General features: G+C 41.9%; 5 protein-coding genes and 1 non-coding gene across 10 annotated transcripts; 2 read left to right on the top strand and 4 right to left on the bottom strand.

The window, feature by feature from the left end:
* Positions 1-2,709: 2,709 nt before the first annotated feature.
* LOC135651160 (uncharacterized) lies at positions 2,710-3,775 on the top strand. The gene has a single exon (XM_065171029.1). It carries the CDS (start codon positions 2,855-2,857, stop codon positions 3,539-3,541), a length of 687 nt encoding a protein of 228 aa, XP_065027101.1. The 5' UTR covers positions 2,710-2,854; the 3' UTR covers positions 3,542-3,775.
* A 151-nt stretch (positions 3,776-3,926) lies between these two features.
* LOC104000642 (uncharacterized) lies at positions 3,927-4,955 on the bottom strand. The gene has a single exon (XM_009422731.3). The coding sequence runs from the start codon at positions 4,695-4,697 to the stop codon at positions 4,113-4,115; it is 585 nt and encodes a 194-aa protein (XP_009421006.2). The 5' UTR covers positions 4,698-4,955; the 3' UTR covers positions 3,927-4,112.
* Positions 4,956-5,787: 832 nt separating this feature from the next.
* LOC135650511 (probable magnesium transporter NIPA8) lies at positions 5,788-11,477 on the bottom strand. 3 transcript variants are annotated; one of them, XM_065169919.1, is made up of 15 exons: positions 11,283-11,477; positions 11,045-11,098; positions 9,078-9,559; positions 8,797-8,884; positions 8,656-8,717; positions 7,995-8,080; positions 7,835-7,908; positions 7,659-7,761; positions 7,386-7,511; positions 7,162-7,261; positions 6,955-7,074; positions 6,767-6,857; positions 6,625-6,688; positions 6,290-6,392; positions 5,788-6,193 (listed from the first exon to the last, which is right to left on the bottom strand). In XM_065169919.1, exons 3-15 carry the CDS (start codon positions 9,168-9,170, stop codon positions 5,981-5,983), a joined length of 1,323 nt encoding a protein of 440 aa, XP_065025991.1. In that variant the 5' UTR covers positions 9,171-9,559; positions 11,045-11,098; positions 11,283-11,477; the 3' UTR covers positions 5,788-5,980. The 3 variants fall into 3 exon arrangements, with proteins under 3 accessions (XP_065025991.1, XP_065025989.1, XP_065025990.1); XM_065169917.1 differs by having other exon boundaries at positions 9,078-9,356; XM_065169918.1 differs by having other exon boundaries at positions 9,078-9,348.
* Positions 11,478-12,615: 1,138 nt separating this feature from the next.
* On the bottom strand, positions 12,616-15,579 carry LOC104000644 (uncharacterized). 3 transcript variants are annotated; one of them, XM_065170717.1, is made up of 5 exons: positions 15,201-15,579; positions 14,860-14,939; positions 13,652-13,860; positions 13,224-13,284; positions 12,616-13,122 (listed from the first exon to the last, which is right to left on the bottom strand). In XM_065170717.1, exons 3-5 carry the CDS (start codon positions 13,846-13,848, stop codon positions 12,850-12,852), a joined length of 531 nt encoding a protein of 176 aa, XP_065026789.1. In that variant the 5' UTR covers positions 13,849-13,860; positions 14,860-14,939; positions 15,201-15,579; the 3' UTR covers positions 12,616-12,849. The 3 variants fall into 3 exon arrangements, with proteins under 3 accessions (XP_065026789.1, XP_009421013.2, XP_009421012.2); XM_009422738.3 differs by having other exon boundaries at positions 15,289-15,579; XM_009422737.3 differs by lacking the exon at positions 14,860-14,939 and having other exon boundaries at positions 15,289-15,572.
* Positions 15,580-16,175: 596 nt separating this feature from the next.
* On the bottom strand, positions 16,176-16,257 carry TRNAS-AGA (transfer RNA serine (anticodon AGA)). Its single transcript has one exon. It is a non-coding gene; the product is annotated as a tRNA-Ser (tRNA).
* Positions 16,258-18,816: 2,559 nt separating this feature from the next.
* On the top strand, positions 18,817-20,602 carry LOC104000773 (chalcone synthase 2-like). Its single transcript, XM_009422906.3, has 2 exons — positions 18,817-19,054; positions 19,396-20,602. The coding sequence occupies exons 1-2, from the start codon at positions 18,877-18,879 to the stop codon at positions 20,391-20,393; spliced, it is 1,176 nt and encodes a 391-aa protein (XP_009421181.2). The 5' UTR covers positions 18,817-18,876; the 3' UTR covers positions 20,394-20,602.
* Positions 20,603-21,412: the final 810 nt, after the last annotated feature.

The raw sequence follows: 21,412 nt of genomic DNA, 5'->3' as shown, positions 1-21,412 counted from the left end.
AATGTTTGTTTTATGACGACGCAGATTCCCTTGTCTTGCATATTACTTGAACATTTTTGTCCAGTAGAAAAACTATATTACTATTTGGCGTTGTAATACATAGAACAAGCACTGATTCATGATGGTTTCATAAATTGGTATTGTCTGATTCTTCTTTTTTTGGCAACTCGGATAATATGCACTCTGATCAATGATCAGGTCAGGTCTCATGTATGTAAACCCAAAATAAGAGGAATATTTAGATTATTTAAAATTAACAAGTCAGCCCAAAATAACAATCCGAGAATATTACAAAAATGATGAGACAAAGACAGTAGAATATTTTGTTTATATCATAGAATATTTTTCCCAACTAACCCATTATTATACTTTGATTTGATATAATAATTGAGATCAATTATTGTTTATTAAAATTATGTTATATCTGTCGGTTACCAACTTAAGCATCGATCTTGATCTTCGTACATGTTCATCAGTAAAAATCGAATAATCGAAACCATATTAATTTTAGATGATTATGGTTCTGATTATGAAATTGCCGATTAAGATTTCAAATCGACACTGTCATTTATTTAAAGATTTTTATTATTAATATTTAATTTTAATTTTTAATTTTAGTCTATAATGAGTTGAATCGAACCAAAACCGTGAAATCATTGATCGGTTCTGATTTCAATTTTTGGCCGATTCGATTCCGATGTCGTTGGTGGTTGGAACCGCCATTAGTTTAATGTGCAGGTACAGCAGAAGAATGAAGCGACGTGTGTGCCGTCCACGACCAAGCGAGCGAGTCCGGTCTGCTGCAAAGATTCGCAACTTCGCACGTACTCCCCCGCACGTATACGAGTCCCAGGAGTACATTCCTGCAACTCCTCCACACCACGCACCCTCGCCCCCTCTCTTTTCTGCCCCTCTTTGCGTGCCTGTTTCACCCATACCAATGCGTGCATGGGTAAGGGTGCGACGCAGAGACCTGCCGTTGTTGCCACCCTCCCATCGGACCAAAGCAGGCACAAAAGACTATTCAAGTGGAGAGACTGGGAATGGGTTCCCCAAAGATGCCGTTTGCCTCTGAAGCTTTGAACGCTTCGGGGTTTTGGGACTTTGTGTCGATGTGTCGTGGTAATTTTCTTTCCAAGGCTTCTCCTCTGGGGATTATTCTATCTTGGACTTTGGGCGATGTGATGATAACCGGTCAAATCCCGCTTTCTGAATCCAACCATCGTCTTCATGTGATCCGCCATTAAGAATCGACAGCTCCAAGCTGCACCGAACTCGTGGTCAGATGTGGTGTGCCATTCGGACGTGCAAGTGGACCAAACACACCATAAATATATAATCACATTCGGTCTAAGAAAATAAAAATGATACGAATGGATTTGAATTAAAATTAAATTAAGTTAAAATCAAAAATAAAAAAATCAATCGATTCAATTCGCTAGTTCTAAATTGAATCGTAATCGGACATAGATGGTTCAATTATGATTTTTAATTTTTGAGAATCGAAATCGATCGTTACTGAGCCGATGATTCATAATTAAAAATATATATGAATTTTATATATAATTTTTTATTTTTTATTTAAATATAAAAATTTCTGTGATCGAAATCTACGATACTGAAATCAAACTTGTGGTCAAATGTTGTACCTATGTAAGCGAACAAAAGATATCTATCACAAAACGAAAATGATGTATATAAATATTTGTATTAATCGAGTTAGAACCAAAATTCTAAACCGAAATCGAATAGAATTGTTCGGATGATTCACTAATTCTAAACCGAATCAGAATTTTTGCTAATTCTAAATCGAATCGAAATCGAACCTAGATGGTTTGATTATGATTCTTGATTTTTAAAAATCAAAATCGAAATCGATGACTGATGATTATTTATATATATATATATATATATCTATGATTTTAAATTTAAATTATTTTTAATTTTAAAATAATAAAAAAAATCGGTGGATTGGAATCGACGATTCCATTCGGAAACGTGAGTCTAAGTCTACTCGCATGGTTTGACACGGCTAAACCAAATTCGAGAGACAACAGCGGAGTCTTTATCACTCTCACGTTGACCGAGTCCATTCTCCTCTGACCACGCAGTCTTCGGCACGTGGATAGAGACAGTGGAGTCGCAACTACTAAATTCCCGGCCTCAACCGGCGTCATAGAAAAAGTGAAAGAGAGAGAGAGAGAGAGTGTGTGTGTGTGTGTGTGATGGGTTTCTAGAGATTCACATCCTGTCTCATCCAACGATGTGTCCCAGATAAAAGATCACAAATCGAACGGCGGAGGTAGAAAGAGGAGAGAGAGAGAGAGAAGAAGTCAGTCAAAGTGTCAACCTGCCACCAAACCAGAACGAGAGGTCCTACAGAACAAAAAACTACTGTGCAAAAGAGAAGAGGAACAGGAAAGAGAGAGAGACAGAGAGAGAGATGGCTCAATAGTTGGACAGAGATGCCAGTCTTCTGCTGCTGCTGGACATAAAATAAAAGAGCTCTTCCCACATCTCACGCTTCTCCTCTCATCCCCAGCAGCCCAAACAAAAAAGAAAAACCAAAGATGCCAATGCCTCACAGACTATTCTGCCAACGCCAGAGTACAGCCTTCGCTTTTTGTTTGAACCCTACGCTGGTCATACTCGCATCCATTATATAAATCCTCCCCCCCACACATGCCTTCTCTCCTCTGATCTCATCCTCATCACCCTCTTTCGACTCCACCCATCACGCCTTTCTCTCACTCTCGAGTGCTTCTCTTACGCACCTTTTGTTCTCCGACTCCGTCGAGCATAGACGAGTCGTGCGTGCGGTGTACATATGAGGAGTGGGATCGTAGCAGCATAGATGGGACTCAAGTCTCTCGGCCTGCAGATGATTCCATGGTGCTTCCACGTGGTGGCCGGCAGTCGGACCAGCCCGTCCCCTGCGGCGCAGGCAACGGGGATCAGGCTCATCGGCTGCGACGGCCGGGTCAGGGTGTACCACCGGCCAGTTGCGGCGGCAGAGCTCATGAAGGAGCACCCCTGCCACCTCGTCTGCCGCTCCGACGCCTTCTTCATCGGTCAGAAGGTCCCACCGCTGGCCGCCGGCGACCAGCTCCAGCCTGGCCACTCCTACTTCCTCCTCCCCGCCCACTTCTTCCGCTCCGTCCTCTCCTTCGTCACCCTCGCCACCTCCCTCATCGGCCCCAACGCCGGCGTCGCGGCGAGGAAGACCGCCCTCCTCAGGCCGTTCGACATCCACAAGACGGCCTCGGGGACGCTTCAGATCAGGGTCTCCGACGAGTTCCTCAGAGAGAGAGTCCGGGAGGAAGAGATCTGCCGCGGTAGCAGCAAAGTTGTCTCCACGGAGGCGTTGGAGAAGGAGTACAGGACGTTGGTGAGGTGCAGGTCGAGGCGGTGGAGGCCGAAGCTGGAGACGATAACGGAGTCGGAGAGGCGGAGAGTAGTCGGGCCATTCGGTGGCTTCAGGAGGAGAAAGACGACGACGACGACGACGAAGAAGAAGGAAGAGATCCAATTAGTTCGGTAGTAGAGCAGCAATCTCTTATGTCTTGTACATTGTAAATTATGATGAATGGTGTCCTAAGCCCGCCCTAACTATATATTATTAGGATCGAAAGAATCTTTATCCTTGAAAGAAAGCAATCTCTTCCGTGCCGGTCGGTTGGGTGTTTTCACAGTTGGATTTGATGTTTGAAGTTTCTCGCTTAGCCGTTCAACCTATTATCCAACTATGTATGCTTCAGCCCAATGAATTCCTTAGCGGGCTTATGGGCCACAACTAAAGGCATTTAATCTATCACACATCATCAAATCAAACTGCAGAGACACACTCGCTGATTTCTGGACTCCTGCATCAGTGCATTATTCTTCCAGCACAGTTTCATTTGTGGAATAGATGCCATATATATATGTTATATTTTAATTATGTGGAAAAATGAGTGCCACCTGCATATAATATTAGAGCTTATTAGGTCCGATGTAAGTGACCGAAGGATGATGCCACCCATATGGTAATGGCCGAGCATTATTTTCGACACTCGATAGGATGAGCAGAACCACGAGCCATTATGATTGATTGATACCTTTGTCTGTGGCTCCTACACGCTCCTCAGCAGCATCTCTTGATACCTTTTGAAGGATTCCAGCTTCTGCAACCTCATCTGCCTGTGAAACCTCTTGATGAATACGTCTGCTGCGTGGTCGATCTCGTCCTCCAGCCTGAACTCAGAACCATCCTCCTTGGAGTTCTTGACGAGATCAATGACGGATCCGGTGGTGTTCCCAAGCTCGTCATCATCTTCTTCTTCTTCTTCTTCCAAGTCAAAGAGTGAGTGCCTCAGATCTGGATAGTCGTCGTCGTCGTCGTCATAACAGTACATCGGTTCCGTGTCGGTTGGGTTCGTCAGGGCTGCGTTCTTCGCAGCATCGTAGAGCACGATCGCCTTGTCGTGATCCTCGGCAGAATGGGCACCTCCTTCACCTTTCTCTTGGCCCATCAGCGCATGGATCTTGTGGTTGATTGCCTTCATGAGGAGCTTCTTGTTCTGAAGGAGCCTCAGGACCAGGAGCCTGGTCCTCAAGGCACTAGTTTTGCTCTTCACCGCCATCGACTTGGCCTTCACCATGGCCACAACCGCGGAGCACATCTGCTTCAAAAAGGAGGAAGAAGCCCGGAACTTCATCTTTGAGGTGGTAAAGAACTGAAGATAGTCGCGGATCAAACAACAGTTGGGAAGTGCATGAAATGCTGATCAAGAGAGAGAGAGAGGGAAAGAGATCTGAAAGGAAATGAAGTGCTGAACGTTGTGTTTGTAAACGGATCAGAATAAGTGGAAGATGTGGGGAGGAAGAAGAGAGTAGTAGCGTTTGGAATAAGAACCAAGAGAAGGAAACATCGGAGAGTGTCGCAAGTGACTGTTTTTGCATGGGCTTTGTCTCGAGGGATGACATGGGTTTTTATAGAGGATTGAGGCAACGTCTATGCACTTTGACTGGGACTAAAGAAAGAAAACTTAATGGCTAAGTAGTGAAGTGAGCAACCAGGAAAGTGAAAGCTCAAAAAAGCAGGAAAAAAAGTGGAAGAAAGCAACCATGGCATGTGAAAGAAACCAAGGCGTGGAGGAGTCGTCGTCGTTTGCCGCAAAGGACAGTTGTAATAGTAGGTTCTTTTGAATTATTTGGTTGCTTTGGTGGTCATCCACAGACCGAAATATCTGCTGATCCATCTTTTTCTTTTGCAACGTTTCTTTGCGCTCTTTGAGTGCACTGATGATTGTAATGTCTCTGAGGTAGCCTTTATTGCTATTGCTTTTTCTCTATGCCTTTTATGTGATGATAAATATCTGCCTATATCGTCCATAATTTTCTTAAATCTCCGCATTATGTATGATAGTAAATATTAGTTTATATTTTCTTACTGGATTCTTCATATTTCTCATGGAATATTAATCTTATGATATACAGTAATTTTGACTACTTGTTGACAAGCCATCTCTAACGATCAAGCACTTGGAGATAGAGATTAAGCAAAATCACATATCGCGCCTGCACAGTTACGTACATAGCAGCCATGAAGTATATTAGTACAAACAATACAGAATAAAAGAAGCACACGAGTAATTCTAGCAGTAGTGGTATGGCGCTTAAAGAATAAATTTGGATGGTGCTCGAAGACCATAAGTTACGTGCTCAACCTCATCTGACCAATCTATCGATTGACTTTTAGGCGTATAGTTCAGAGAAGAAAAGCCACAGTTCTGTTAAATCAGCATATGAATCTGAATGCCAAATTGGGCACAACACATTTTGAAACAGTATCCAACCACAGATCATTCTCGTTACACACTAGACAGTTAAATGGGGGAAGATTAATATATCTATACATTCATGTTACAAGGAGATAATGAAAGAAACATTTGAAGGAACAACAAGATTCGCTTCCACCGGTCCCCCCACACCGGCAAAATTAAGGCAGCAAAGTCCTCGTGTCCCTCGTTTCTGGATCGTTATCATCTATTGAAGGTTTACCCCATTCTGTGTTTCTAAGAGGAATGAACTTTGCTCGATCATAATTAGTTCCTCTGAAACCTGTTGTTCTTGAAGACACCATAGGCATTACAAGTACCGAAGAAGCGCTAATTGACTCATCACCAAGACCGAGTGAGAGAGAACCAGCTGCCTGCAAGAGGAACATTAGAAAATGCTAACAAAATATCTTATATAGTTATAATACCGTCTCATTGTTTTCTCAAAAGAATTTACAAAGCCAAAGTACCTTTGCCTTCAACAGAATAAACTTCACTTTAGTAAGCACTGCTTGTGCAAGTGACCTCACATCACTTATTTCAGGATCTTCTAATGGTAGTAGCATGGCGCCCCTGCAGTTCCAGTTATCAACACTATATATCAGCTAGAGTAGATTATATACATCACCATAATTGCTTAATAACTTCAAATGGAAATCATCTCAATATATGAAACGTGTGAATCGGCCGCAGAGAAAGCCAACATGTAATTTGAAGTAATGTACAAATTAATATTTAATATCATACAGTTAATGGAACATCAATTTTATGACAAGCAAGAAGATAGAGAGGGGATGGCAAGTACCTGTTCATATCAGTTGGAAGGTCTTGAGCTGAAGAAGGCAAAGAAGAATCCTTTGTTTCACTTCCTAAAAGTTGTTGGCAAAATTACTTTAGTTGACACTAATGATGCATAAAAAGAAGAACCATTAACGATCTGTAGGTACCTTTAGAATCATCAGGTGCTAATAAAGAAATGCCAATAAATACAAATGTCATCCCCACTACAAACATAGTTATTCTTAATGTGTTAAATACCTGTTAAAGCACTTAAGTTAGCTTCATTTAATGAATATATATATATATATATATATATATATATACACACACATAGATTTCTATGGATAAGGCTCACTTGATATTCTTGAAAATACACAAATCCTGTAAAGATAGAGAAGAAGGTCCATGCAATCTGAAACATGGGAACAATGAGGATTGCATCGAAAAGAGACAACCCTTCATTCAGTCTTGCCATCTGGAATTTAAGAAAAGCTATATCAGACATCTCAGAGTAAGGAAGTCTCAAGGTACAGTTTACTTGGGGCTTTGTTCACATCATTACCCAAAATCCTGCCGTGCTAAAGAACAACAACAGCATACAATATGTAAACCAGCTATGGAACTGATAGTTGCTGCTCATGGTCAGTCTTAGCATATTAGACCTGGAAAGTGTACACATCAAATATATAAATAGAAGAAATCAAAAGTATGCATAGAGATCAATTAAAAAATATTGCAGCTTATCCTGCAGAAACAAGGAATGAAATTCTTAAGATGCCAACTTACAAGGATTTTGCAAATAACACTGAGCAAGAACCCACAGCACCAGAAACAGTGGCATAAGAAAATGGAAGCAAAGTCCGCCAATAGGAACTCACTGGATCAGAAACTGAAAGATATGCTTCTCCTGTCCTGATTGTTATAGTAATTAGGATAACTATAATTTGTTGCACAGGGATTGGATGATAAGGATAAGACAAACAAGGAGGCTGGCTTCTAACACTCAAAAATAAACTGGCTCGACGTGCTAACAATTTTAGAAACTATTAGTCTGCTCACCTGTAAAAGTACTGGTTAACACCAACTATCAATAACAAAGTCAAGCAATAGAGAAGAAAAACCATGCTGCTGTATTTTGCAATCAACTCCTCTGGTGTATATACTGCAAAGAAAAAAGAAATATCATTTAGTTGATTATTAACTATTCCTTCCCTCCATTAGGTTGATGTTAATACCAGGTGACTGGTGGTTTCCAAAAGACACTAAGAAAATGTTGCCAAAAACAATAAAAGTTGTTGCTACCATGACCCTGCAAAACAAGTTGTCATATGAAATCATATTTCTGCATTAAGCATATGTCCTTTTTAAAACAATGTCAATTCTGAAATGACTTACTTGACTGACACTGTCTTACTGAGCACAAAGTAAGCAAATGCAATATTAGATATGAACTGAATTGATCCCAATGCTGCAAGAAGTGACTGCAATCGCAAAACACAAAATAGCCTAGTCAGGGAAAAAACTAATCGAACTGGTCATGATTATACAATCCTCAAAAATAAAAACCAAATTTTAAAAGCATTTCCCACCCTGTGAACCATCCTTAAATTTTGGACCGTGAATTACCCACAAATTTCTTAACACGATGGTGATACGTAAAGCCTTAAGAACTTAAACTTCGATCTAATAGGTAGGTAGTCATTGACTAGCCAATCAAGAGCATCTTAATGCCCTGAATCATTGTGAACATAGCCAATACATTAAGAATCAAAGAATTCTTGAAGAGATAAATGGATTAATCAAAGAATACATTCAAATCCTGGGCGACACAAATTTCTACTTCCCATCACTATCATTGTGGACAAAATGCCAATAAAAAAACAGTGTACATCACATTTACAACAGTAACATACATGTTTGTGAATAATGCTCTTGCTGAACCCAGATTTGAGTAGTGAAAGCCCATGAAAGGCACATTATATCAAGATTAACATTTTATACTAGATGATATATTCCATCAGTAGCTCATGAACAAAACCAAAATATTTAACTTGACCTGTGCAGCATATGCAAAGGAAACAAAGTTGAGGCAGTTCCCGAAAACAAACAAAAGAATGCCTGCATTAGAAGGTACACCATTAGATCAGCTAAAATATATTTTTTTCAAAATAGAAGATATCACAATGTAAAGTATCACCAATTCTCCAGGTCTGGAAATGTATAATTGATTTCACATTAACTTTGCTATTGGTTCCATCACAGCTAGGCATATAATGCTTCTCTCGCTGCAAACACAGACACACACACCACAGGAAGAAAATTGGCATGTTAGTACATTAAGTAACAGTGTATGTAGTACAGTATTTATTCGCAACAAGCTATGACAGGAGAAAAAGACTGCGGATTTTCACACTGGAGCAAACAATAACAGGAAATGGTAAAGTTACAGGAAAGCATGAACATGTAACACAAAAATACCTGATCATGACCCAATTTTAGAAGGTTAGTCCCAAAGTTTATAGTAATACTCCCAATTATATTAATAAATGCTCCAATAATCCACTCCCCCATGGATCAATGATGATGAGGAGCTCTTCTATAGCGAGATAAATCAGTTCAAGACTTTTTTGAAGGTCGACTCTTGCACATCATTGTTTTAGTCATTGGCGTTCAGGTCTTCTCGAACTGTAGGCAAAGCCCATAGTGCATATGCAAACTCTTTATACAGTAGAAATGATTGAATCAAGTTCTGCACTCCTGAAAATATCAAAGTTATCCACGAATGCAGTGCGTATAAGTTGATCACTAGAAGGGTCAAGGATAACATCAGATTATTAGATTAGCCAGAGAATAATAACAAAGACATCCAATGATTGGAAAGAACAAATAATGTGAAAAGATAACAACATGTGATGGCAATATCAAGGTTCTTGCTTAAACATGCTATGCCACTCCACAACCTGCATAACATTTAATATTTGTTTTAAGAAAATTTGCCAAATACATAATCCATAACAAATTTATGGACAATATCGACTTGAACATTTCAGATTATGATATCAACAATTCAGGTTGAAAGAAGTAACTAAGAAAAAGAACAAAAAGACTACAAAGTAAATTAGTTTATGATTTACTGGAATCTTATTTATCTTAGAAAAAGCCGCCATATCTTCCATACTTCAGTAACAACAAATGACATACAAAAGAAATAGAATAAGTTCAACTTAGAAACATATGGCTAGGTTCAACAGCTTGTTCCCAAAGGCAAAGTTGAAATGTTTCCTATAATATTTAAATGCCTTAACCCTGCTATCCAAGACTCCTTTTCTATTTATTAAAATCCCCAGGGAGTGATTAGCATTAGAGCCACATAACTCTTTAGCAATCATTCTCCTGTTTAGATAAATATAGCAATTTTTGAATGCTCAGCTTGCCACGTAGCAATTGCTCTCCAGCATGTTAAAACAACTATCTCCATAGAATCTCAGAACTGTGAAAATTGATATTGCAAAGATAGAATTTAAGGCCATGGCTCAGATAATAACTATGATTCAGATAAAGCAGTGTTTGCTCCGTCTTATTGAAAATCCAGCAAAAATACTTCCAAGTAATGCCTTCATACGGTATGTGGTCAAGAAAAGCTTCGAGAACTTCGCTGGTCAATAAAAAATGAAGTTTTCTAAGTGTTCCAAGAAGTCTATGTGGTTCCCACTTCCCGATGGTACAGTAGGTCTGCCTATATCTAAGACAAATGACCATACTTCAAAAATTTACCAAATCCATTCCATAGAAAAAAAAAAATACCACACCTGCCGTACATTGTTCTTCCATAACTAGCCTTTTAATGTATGACTGCTGTACATTATGAATCACGCCTTGTAAGCCAGTGACTTTGATAATAATTCTGATATGCCTTGCTAGCAATATCTCCAATAAAAAAAGGCAATAGGTGCATGATGCTACAGGTAGGGTTACGAGGAGGAACAATGTAGGCAGCCCATATACTATTGAATTTCCCCTTCAGCAAACAATTGCAAGCTTTTGTTAAAAGAAATTCTCTAAACCCTGAATAAGCAACATATTTTAGATGTTAATCCTCATGGTAGGTACACACCAACAGTTTCTTTTTCCAGCCTCAACTCTTTGTCTTCTATACCATAATTCCCTTGAAAGAAGGCACAAAGTCCACGACATTTGTCTTGTCCAACTATCAAGCCTAAATTCACGAGATTGGATGACGGAGCTGCGATTAGCGATCATCCGATAGGACGGGGAGTAGAAAACCCATCGCCCAGCATAAATAAGCTCCAAATTATAATGATAAGATACAGATAGTGTTGAGAAAATTCATGGGCTAAGAAGAAACAAAAACACATTATATTCCCAAAGAGATTCTTTAACAAAATAAAAGAAAAAGAGAAAGAAAAGGAAAATCGTTCGAGAACCTTATTTGCTGTCACGTAATCTTCCAGCTCAAGATACGATCACGAGCACCAGATCTGACAGACAAACAAACGCATGAATTGACGATAAATTAGGATCCTATCTACCTCATCCGCACCGAAGCGGAAATGCTTAGTAGCCAGATCCATAATCTAGAGTCAGCGATTGACACAAGAATGTATAGATCGCACCGGATCTTGAAGCATTGACCAAGGAAGAGTAATTTTCCGGGGGCTTTACCTCGCGGGAATGGTCGCGGAATCCCCCTCCGGCCGTAGCCGAGGCCCAAGAAGAACGAATCGATCGATTCGAGACGAACAGGAGAAGAAGATGAACCCTTGAAACTTTTCTTGCGACGGAGGAGGACGAGGAAAAGGCGAGAAGATCTGCAAAATTAGGGGCGCAGATCACCGATCACTTTTCCCCCGTAGTCGAACGTCACAAAAATAACAAAGAATAAGAAGTCATTTGCCGAGGCTTCTTTTTATATTGGCCAATTCGTGAGTTCCCCGATCCCTTTCCCGCCTGGTGAGGATCTTCTGTTATGGCACAACGACAAGAACCAATATTTCCCAATCATGCTACTGCAGGGACCCACAGATGGAAAGAGAGCGCACGCTGATTCTATTTTTCTGGTGGATAAAAATGCTGAACTCTGTCTCGGATATGACAACTGTTAAGCCATTGTTCGATTAGTACTTTTTTCGCTTTAGTATCATTACAACTTTTATTTATTTCGAAGAATGACAAATAAGGCGTTGGGATCCCAAAAAGACGAAAGCCACGACTGAACGCTATCACAGCCGTGGCTGATGACCTCATCAGCATCGGTGTCTTTTCTCTCGGGTGTTTTCTCGGGGGAGACTCCTGAGAGTGTCTTTAAGGCGTATCTCGTCGTCTTAATCTCTGAATGGTCTTCGTTCGGTCCCACCGGTCCACGTTGGTGGTACAAAGTTTCGCGTTCCTTTTTCTTCGGCACCCACAACTTTCTCGCCCATACACCCAGTGACACGTAAGGCCACAGAAGCGGTGGACCCCGCAAAGCATCTCTGCATGCGGGGAGGAACCAAGGTTTGGGGACGATTGTCGGGCGGAGTCGCTTACTTTAACACCTTCATACGCGTTACGGTCACCTAAACCGTACGATCGGCGTTCACCACCATCTCACGTGGCTCTTTAAGACGGGGGAAATCACACCTGGCCCCACCATCCTCAATCACCATTACGTTCGTTACAGCAAATTTAGATGGATTCCATTCGATGAAGAGTAATTGTTCATCCTAGTGACTGATACAATCCAATCTTATCTATCCTGTTCCTTTTTTTGTGACCTTGTTTTGCAATGGTACAAAGAATAGTGAGTGCATTGTAATCATGACAATGGAAATGACAGTATCAATGGTGACCATGACAGCCCTCTTCATATCTGCTACCATATGTGGCCACAAGTTGAAGGATGGCAAAGCTGCAAAAGCAGCATTAAGACCTTTATTGTTCTGCAGTCCCTATCATCAGATCATAAGTTTACCAGTTCAGGACACAACAACTAATCATTCATTAAGAATCACAGAAGTTTGTTCAGGAGAAGAATTATCGATTGACTTCGTAAGATTCACACTCGGATAATATAAGAAGGTTTACTTACAACTTTGGATCTGACACCAGCATCCAAGATACTACTTTTAACGTCAGAAATATACACAGAAACCTCAGGTATGTACAGGACCAAAACTCTCCTTGAGACTGATGATTAAGCAGGGTCAATACATTATCACAGACAGCGAGATCGGTTTGAGTTGTGAAGAGGTCAAGCAAGAGCAGGGACAGCACAGTGGGATTCTGAGTTGCCACAAGCAAAGCCTTCAATTCTTACTTCCGGGGAAGAACCACAGCTTGGAGACCCTTTTTCGACTCTCCCTGCCTGCTTCATGCTGAGGGAGACTCCAATTGGGGAAGGTAAGAACTGGCTATGTTTGCCAAACTCTGCATCTCGGACTACGGGATTGTTAGTGCGCGCAGGAGGTGATCCACACAAAAGGCCCACCTGGCTGCCCAACTCTCCATCACCCTCAGGGCATTCCTAATAAGCAACAAACTTGTCACTAGGACCATAAAAGAGGATCAATGAAAAACAAACTTTCTCCCAAAATACGTATTCACATTGCAAATGTAAATCATTACCCTTCTTTGGAGAAGATCAAGAGTTTCAGAAGCATAATCCACTCTATGAATTTGCAGAATGCTGGAAAACAATGATAATTCGGAGTAAGTGATAAAGTGATGCCATAAAGAAAAATAATTGATGATTTTAAACATTTCCGCTGCAGAGATAATAACAGTGGTTAAAAAGGTTCATTATTGCATGAGAAAATGGGCACCAAACTATCCATCTTATGCTACCAAAATGCTGTTAAACTCCAGACGCAAAGCATATAATTGACTGACACAGAACTGGAAGCATATTGTCATCCAAAAAGAATTTGCTTGTTGGATGTCATTACCAAACTAACATGTCCTATGGGGCTATCAGTGAGGAACTTGGTTAACTTGCTACAGGTAAGAAAATGAAAGGAATTAATGTTTCTAAATAATTAGAAAAAAAAACATACCCTTTTGGATTGGGACCGATTCTATTGCAATATTCCATGAAATAAGGAACCCTAGTTACCCAACGAGGTTGAGGACAGATAACTTCAGATCTAGGAAATGGCTGGTCGTTGATTTGCCAAAACCTCGACTTCTTTTCAGACATAGGATCTTGACATAATTGGTTTGTTGTATTAAGTCTCATTGGGCACTTTTCCATTTCGACAGTCTCCTGGATCATCAAAAGAAAACAAATTAAGAAGCAAGCAAAATGAGAGGGATCTAGAAAGTAGTTCTAGAAGACTAGTCTAGGCATAGTTACATAGAACAATGTTAGAATAGAACCACCAATCACAAGCATTTGTAGTTCTGTGAAAAGTATACAAATTTTGACTCATAATCAGGGGGACAACAGGTGATGAAGTAATTTAGCATTCTGAATGGTGAAGGCTGAAAAAAATGTCTGGTTAACTTAGCTTTCTGAAAAATCCAAAAGAAATGTAAGAAGGTCAATAGCACCAATGAACTAAAATGTAAAAGAATAAACAATTATATCCTATGATGTTAAATTTAAGAAAATATAGCAAATATTTAAGGACCACCGGATACTTTATGAAAATGAAGTTAAAAGCAGACCTATTAGATAAACATAATTTTGACAAAACCAAAAACTAAGGCCGAATGTACTGGCACAAGTAAGAAAAGTAAAGGTTATTGGTGCTGCAGCAATGTATCATCTATCTTAAAGATTCTAACATTGTAATTTTGAAGCAAGAAACTGTCAGAATGACAGTAGGCAACTACAAGCCTTCATCACGCAAGCAGTGACTATTTTATAGGTTAAAATGACTAAACAGTAGCACACCAGTGCGGTACAAAGCTCCGCAATAGTAAAGAAAATAATGAAACTTCTGAAGCTAAACATAATCTTTATAAGGCATGCAATCACAGCAAGCAAAACTGCCTTCATCTCGGAAGATTGGCATGTACATCTATCATGGGTTCATGAAACAGATGCATAAGTATGATAATTTTCAGGCATCACTGCGACAGTAGCAGCATATGCAACATACATCAGAATAACTAGAACCAAAGTCTTGATTTCACATATACATTTACTTGAAATCCCCTTAGCTGAGTCCAGAACTGATTCTTTCCGACCGGTTTTGCAGTTCAGTTCAGGACACTCTTCACTTTTGTTTAGGAAGTGGAGGGACGGCAGAAACCTTACTTTTTACAAGAACTGGAAGTAGCTCCAAAAATGAGCAGAAAGCATTCGACGCGACGATCTTTTGCGAATCCAAATTTGTGCTACAGCATGAAATAAAATAGTTCGGTCAAAATATTAAAACCCAAAGGGTATTCTCTCTTCCGTAGTGTGAGAGAAAAGGAACGATTAGGTTGGCTTAGAGCCATAAGAAGGCAGAGGAACCAGCAATGTCAGATTAGCAAGCCGAAGGTCGAAACTTTCGGCGATCAAACTCGCCAATCCCCATGTCTAGATCTCAATTCGACCCCGCAGGTTCCCAATTACAAACCATATCAGAAACAACATCATGGTCCAACCCATACCTCACAACAGGGAAGACAGAAGTATTTTTGCAGCTAAAAACACACAAATCCAAGGTAAAAGCTCATTCACCAGACTCTGTATCCATACCATCTGGAAACGGGCGGATCCGACGCGACAGCTCTAGACCACCTCCGAGCCGCCAGATCTAGCTCGTCATCACGGCCTACGAGATCCCCCTCATGATCGAAGCCACGGATAAAACGCAGCAGGCCAAGATCCCACCATTATATGCTGCTGCGGAAGAAGGGAAGCAAGAGAACCAAGGCGCGAGAGAGATCTTTACAACTCGCGTCCACCCTCCTCCCCTTCTCTTCTTCCCGCACGGCCTTTTAACGCGGAGCGGGGAGGATGGTGGTGAAGCGAAGCGAGTCCCCGCGGTTAGGTTAAAATCCCAAGCCTAATCCGGAGGTTACGCCACGTTATTAATCTCATTAAGACTCCATTAATTTTGTTCCTTTCTCCAATTAATACACTTTAAGAAGTAGCAAATAAAATCGAGAACAAAATATGATTTAAAAAAATAATTTTTTTTGTTATAAAGAAGTGCTATTTTTTATTTAAAATAATAATAATCTTAATTTTTAAGAGGGCAATTTATTTAAATTCAGGTAAATTAAAATTAATTTATTTTATAAAAGAATATTACGCGGAAATTGTCGTTCGCAGACGTTGTTGTTCGTCGACAGTGATGGCGTGCGAAACGATCGGTAATTGGGAACCCTGTGGCGACACGTGTCGAGCGGATTGTAGACCTGAGGAGTCAGCGCTTGGTCAGCATACTAAGAGGGCGAGGTTAAGCTTATCAGCTGCTACCGCACTCGTGACGTACGGTGTCGACATGTGGATCATACGAAACCCTCGACCGCTGATTGCATGAAGATGATGTGGCGTCAGAACTAGAATTAGTAATTGTACTATTCAGTAAAAATAATAAAAGTATTTTGGAATTCTCATAACAAAGGAAGAGAAAAAAACGTGGTCGGCAGGATTCGAACCTGCGCGGGCAGAGCCCACATGATTTCTAGTCATGCCCGATAACCACTCCGGCACGACCACTTGGTTGTGGATTAGGGAAACTAATCAAATAATATGGAAGATAAAACGTCCTGCTTCATGTACAGAACAGAAATTGCTGCTTGGAAACTAATCAGACATGTCTATACAATGCTGAACGATTAGAAGTCTGTAAGTTGTTAGCTTCTGCTGTATCAAGTTCGGATAAGATGCTTCACCAAGCTTCGTACATGGTGGCTAATAACACATATATAGTTGCATGTCTTTATTGGTTTAGGCTCATAAGCAATTTCCTACCTTATCCAATCATCCACCCACACCACCTTGTTTCTGATATCTAATTAATCGTCACTCGCCTTGCTTTCTAAAAGCATCCCACCTCGCGTTGTCCTCCAAAACCTGCACTTTGTGACTCGAATGATCTTTAGCTTTTGGTTATGGGAGCCATGTGTGCTGCTTCGATGGTCTCCATCGCAGCTCCCCGTGCTAAGTAAACAAATCTTGACCATGTTGTCAGCGTCGCATCGTCGTCCATTATCCAAGATCAAGTGGGTGACGAGATCCACGAATCCACGGCTGTAAAGTAGTTGATATCCATCGTTTTATGATGCGAAGAAGTATAAGGAGTGTGTGGAGGATGTAGAATTCATGACAAAGAAGAGAGAGAGAAGGAATGGGAACTTGAGCTCGCCTGGTTCCTGTTTTGACTTCGTCCTCTCTAAAGATGCGGAGGAAGAGGAAGAAACTGATCCATAAGGAGCTTGTCATCCTCTAGCTCCCCAGAGAAAGAGGAGGCAAACATGAACTGAAGCTACAGAGGCAAGTCATATAGGCAAAAGGGAGGCTAAGCCTCTCTCTCTCTCTCTCTCTCTCTCTCTCTCTCTGCTGTTGATGTTATGGTGCTATAGGATTTCAGTAAAGACGGTCCCTGAGACTTGTAAAGAGCTCTGTTCTTGTTGGGACATGGTGATGCTGTAGAAGCATCAAACATGTTACAAAGTCTCATTCTATTGTATCAATAATGCAACTTTGTTTGTACTTCGTGCTTGAGATATGGTACTACTATGTTCCTATTGTATCAATAATTAATGTGCTCGATGTGTTTGTTGGTTGTTCTCTTCCTTTCCTCTGTTCCTTTCTAATCTTCCAACCTACAGATTTATTTGGATGAAGTAAATTTTTGACGAATACCGAGACTTCAGATAGATTGTGACATCATTTATGTGAGGTGTTGCACTAGGAAGAGGGCTCTGTAGAAGAAGACGAAGTATGTGCTCTGTAAATAGGTTTTGGATATGTTCTATATGCAGTAGAAATCAATCTCTTCTTATGGATCATATCTTTGTTTTTGTTGATAAAACTGCAATTTTTAGCTGCACACCAAAGCAAGTCAATGCTCTATGGAATTCGAGCAAATTCTAGGCAATAATATTGGATTTATGTCAAGGAGGGTTGATGTGCTTTAAATATTTAAGAAGCACAAACAATTACTGATTGCCAATAAGCACATGGAACATAAACGTATTTCAGCCGTAGGATCGGGCTACGAGCGATCACACGCGTTAATCGGACTTCATCAAGAGTATGGAAAACATGTGGGCTCTTCCCCGGATCACAGCACAGGTTGACACGTGCTGTGCACGGGCCAGCGGCCTGTGACGCGCTACTGGGCCGGCGCACTCCAGCCTGTGTCGGCTCGTTGTGAAGCTTACTTAAGTTAAAAGCATCTCTTTTTCTCTAAAGCAAAATTAATCTCAATTTTGTAATGTCTTCTAAAGTTCTACAAAAAATACGTGTAATTTCAAAAATATATGTTTTATTTTAAATTATGATGATTGTATCATGTACACAAATAGCTCCGATACGAATGCGATCGATACCAATTGTGATGAAATAAAAGGTAGGTAGCAAAATTAGGTACGGACGACCAGTTGTTATAGTTAATTAGGTAGCTTCCCATGTTTTTCATTAGTGGGTGGCTAAAGTTCTGGCTCCTGTCGGGTCTCCCACATTCTTCATCAAAAGCACCTGGCAACCACCTGACACTTCCAACGTCATGAATTATCTGGCCTTGGGCAGTCATGGGTGATTTGGCGTCCAAGGCGGATTAACCAAGTATGCGTCGTCCAAGTCATTCGACTAAGTGGATGCGGAGGATTTATTTCAAGGCCCACTTAGCAGATTTTACGTATGAACGACGGACGCGACGCACACCGGTGGAAGGGAGGCGAAGTGCCTTCCCCTTGCGCGGTGTCACTGCTTCTCGAGTCTCGATCCGACCCTTCACGGCGAAGTGCATCTTCCAAGATCAGAGAAAGAGGGGCTCTTCCTCTACCCGTTGACGGGGCGCTCGATCGCCTTCTGGTCTGCGATAACCAGAAGGCCACGAGGTGTGCGCGCGGCAGATGAGAGATGAATAAATGCATGGAGTCGGAGTTTACAGGTTAAGTTTTCAGCTGACGGAAAGAGGAGGTGGTCACCCGCGTGGTTGTCACTGTGCCTAGCCTCCCACCAATCATTCTCTGCTCCTCGTCGCTTCCCATCTGCTCGTCCGTTCAACCCAACCAGCCACCGCTATATATCTCCCGCCTCCTCATCTCCGGACCGAACCATCAACTCTTCGATCGACCTAGTACTTGGTCCTGCTCCCACTTCTAGCTCATGGCCAAGTTGGCGGAGATCAGGCAATCGCAGAGGGCAGAGGGTTCGGCGACGGTGCTTGCCATCGGCACCGCCACCCCTGTCAACGTCTTGTACCAGGCCGACTACCCGGACTACTACTTTCGCATCACCAAGAGCGAGCACCTCACTAAACTCAAGGAAAAGTTCAAGAGAATGTGTACGTGCCGTTTCTTTAATCTAAAGTGCCATTCATTTCTTAGGTTCCCCTCTTCCCTAACAAATAAATTCGTCCTGCGCCTTTATATATGTTACCAGAGAGACGAAAAAGAAAAGGCCTCCTCTGACTGGTTTAGTTGTTCCTGCGATAATTACAACTGTTCAATAAATAAAAGAATAAAACATGAACATGATACGTGAATTCGCATGACATAGTTAATAAAAGAGACGAAGTTGTTCTTGTGTAATCGTGGTCTTTGCACTGCATGCTGGTTCAAGGGACAAGTGTGTGATCCAAAGATGAAGTCCTAGTTTTGATCCCTGTACTGCATGCTTGTTCAGGTGACACGTCGATGATCCGCAAACGTTACCTGCACCTCAACGAGGAGATCCTGAAGGAGAACCCTAACATCTGCGCGTACATGGCGCCGTCGCTGGACGCTCGGCAGGACATCGTGGTGGTGGAGGTGCCGAAGCTAGGCAAGGAGGCGGCGGTCAAGGCCATCAAGGAGTGGGGGCAGCCCAAGTCCAAGATCACCCATCTCGTCTTCTGCACCACCAGCGGCGTCGACATGCCTGGCGCCGACTACCAGCTTACCAAACTCCTTGGCCTCCGACCCTCCGTCAACCGGTTCATGATGTACCAGCAGGGCTGCTTCGGGGGCGGCACGGCGCTCCGCATGGCCAAGGACCTGGCCGAGAATAACCGCGGCGCCCGGGTGCTCGTGGTTTGCTCCGAGATCAACGCTCTCAGCTTCCACGGGCCCTCGGAGTCCCACCTCGACAACCTTGTCGGGCAGGCCCTGTTCGGCGACGGCGCCGCCGCCATCATCGTCGGCGCCGACCCCGACCCCGCAACGGAGCAGCCGATTTTCCAGCTCGTCTCCGCCAGCCAGACCATCCTCCCCGACTCCGAGGGCGCCGTCGACGGCCACCTGCGGGAGGTCGGCCTCATCTTCCATCTGCTCAAGGAGGTGCCGGCCCTCATCTCCAAGAACATCGAGCGGAGCCTGGTGGAGGCATTCAAGCCGCTGGGGATCAGCGACTGGAACTCCATATTCTGGATTGCGCACCCCGGAGGGCCCGCGATCCTCGACCAGGTGGAGGCCAAGCTCGGCTTGGAGAAGGAGAAGATGAAGGCAACGCGGGAGGTGCTGAAAGAGTACGGGAACATGGCGAGCGGCAGCGTGCTGTTCATCCTGGACGAGATGAGGAAACGGTCGGCCGAGGACGGAAAGGCGACCACCGGCGAGGGGCTGGAGTGGGGCGTCCACTTCGGGTTCGGTCCCGGGCTCACGGTGGAGACTGTGGTCTTGCACAGCATTCCCATCGCTGCCTAGTGACGCAAGCTTTTCCTACTGTCACGTGAATCTCCCCGTAACTAGTTGTGATGCTACTGCTATTGATATCCGTCGTTGTGGATTTATTTGGCTATGAAGGTGTCTGTAACGGAGATCAAACCCTACTATTTATCCTGTTGAAGGCGTGGGAGAAAACGTCATGTAGTGTTATGTTCCATGGTGCTTAATAAACTCTCTTTCGTCAAACACGTTATTGTCTTACTTCCTCAGTGTACATGTCTTATGTGGGTCCCATAGGTCAGGCCTACAAGGGAGCCACGAAGGACGAGGAAGTCTATGGGTTAGGGAACCTCTGCAAGTGTTTTTGAACCAAATATATATACTCAGTGTAATTTTGACGTAAAGTTTGTGGTTAATTATATATTAGTTACATTTAAGGTTAAGGTTTCTTTAGTTAGCAAAATGAAATATCTAACTTCGTATTTAAGGTTAAGGTTTCTTTAATTACGAAAATGAAATATCTAACTTGGTTTCTCTTCACGCTTAGTGGTTAAGGTGAGATGACTTTAAGTTACATTGATTTATTACGTGATCATTATATTGAAAAAGATCAAAATCACACTATTTTCTTCACTCTAGATCTCTATGTCAAGTGTTTTGCCCGTGACTATAGGGGGTATTCATGTTTGGCACATGACTGCTTTGACCGAAATCTTTGTGGATGATTCCGTAATACAATTTGACAAATGAACTTTAGGGCATCCTTGGGGAGAGTGTAGTAGCTAATAGGATGACTTTAAAAATGTGTGTATAAACTCGTAATGAGGGACGTGATCTTGCTCGTGAATGTAATGAAATTATCCGTGAAGCAAACAAATGGAACCATGAACTAGTCGCTATTTGTGTATAAGCTCGTATTTGCATATATCTCTTATATGAACAGATGTACAAATCATATATATATATATATATATATATATATATATATATATATATATATATAAAAGATCAAATACTAAACAACTCGATACTTCTATTATTTGTTATTGGATCCATAG

Source organism: Musa acuminata, chromosome BXJ3-10 (assembly GCF_036884655.1).
Source record: "Musa acuminata AAA Group cultivar baxijiao chromosome BXJ3-10, Cavendish_Baxijiao_AAA, whole genome shotgun sequence".
Classification (NCBI taxonomy): Eukaryota; Viridiplantae; Streptophyta; class Magnoliopsida; order Zingiberales; family Musaceae; genus Musa; species Musa acuminata.
This window is presented reverse-complemented; position numbering and strand designations above follow the sequence as displayed.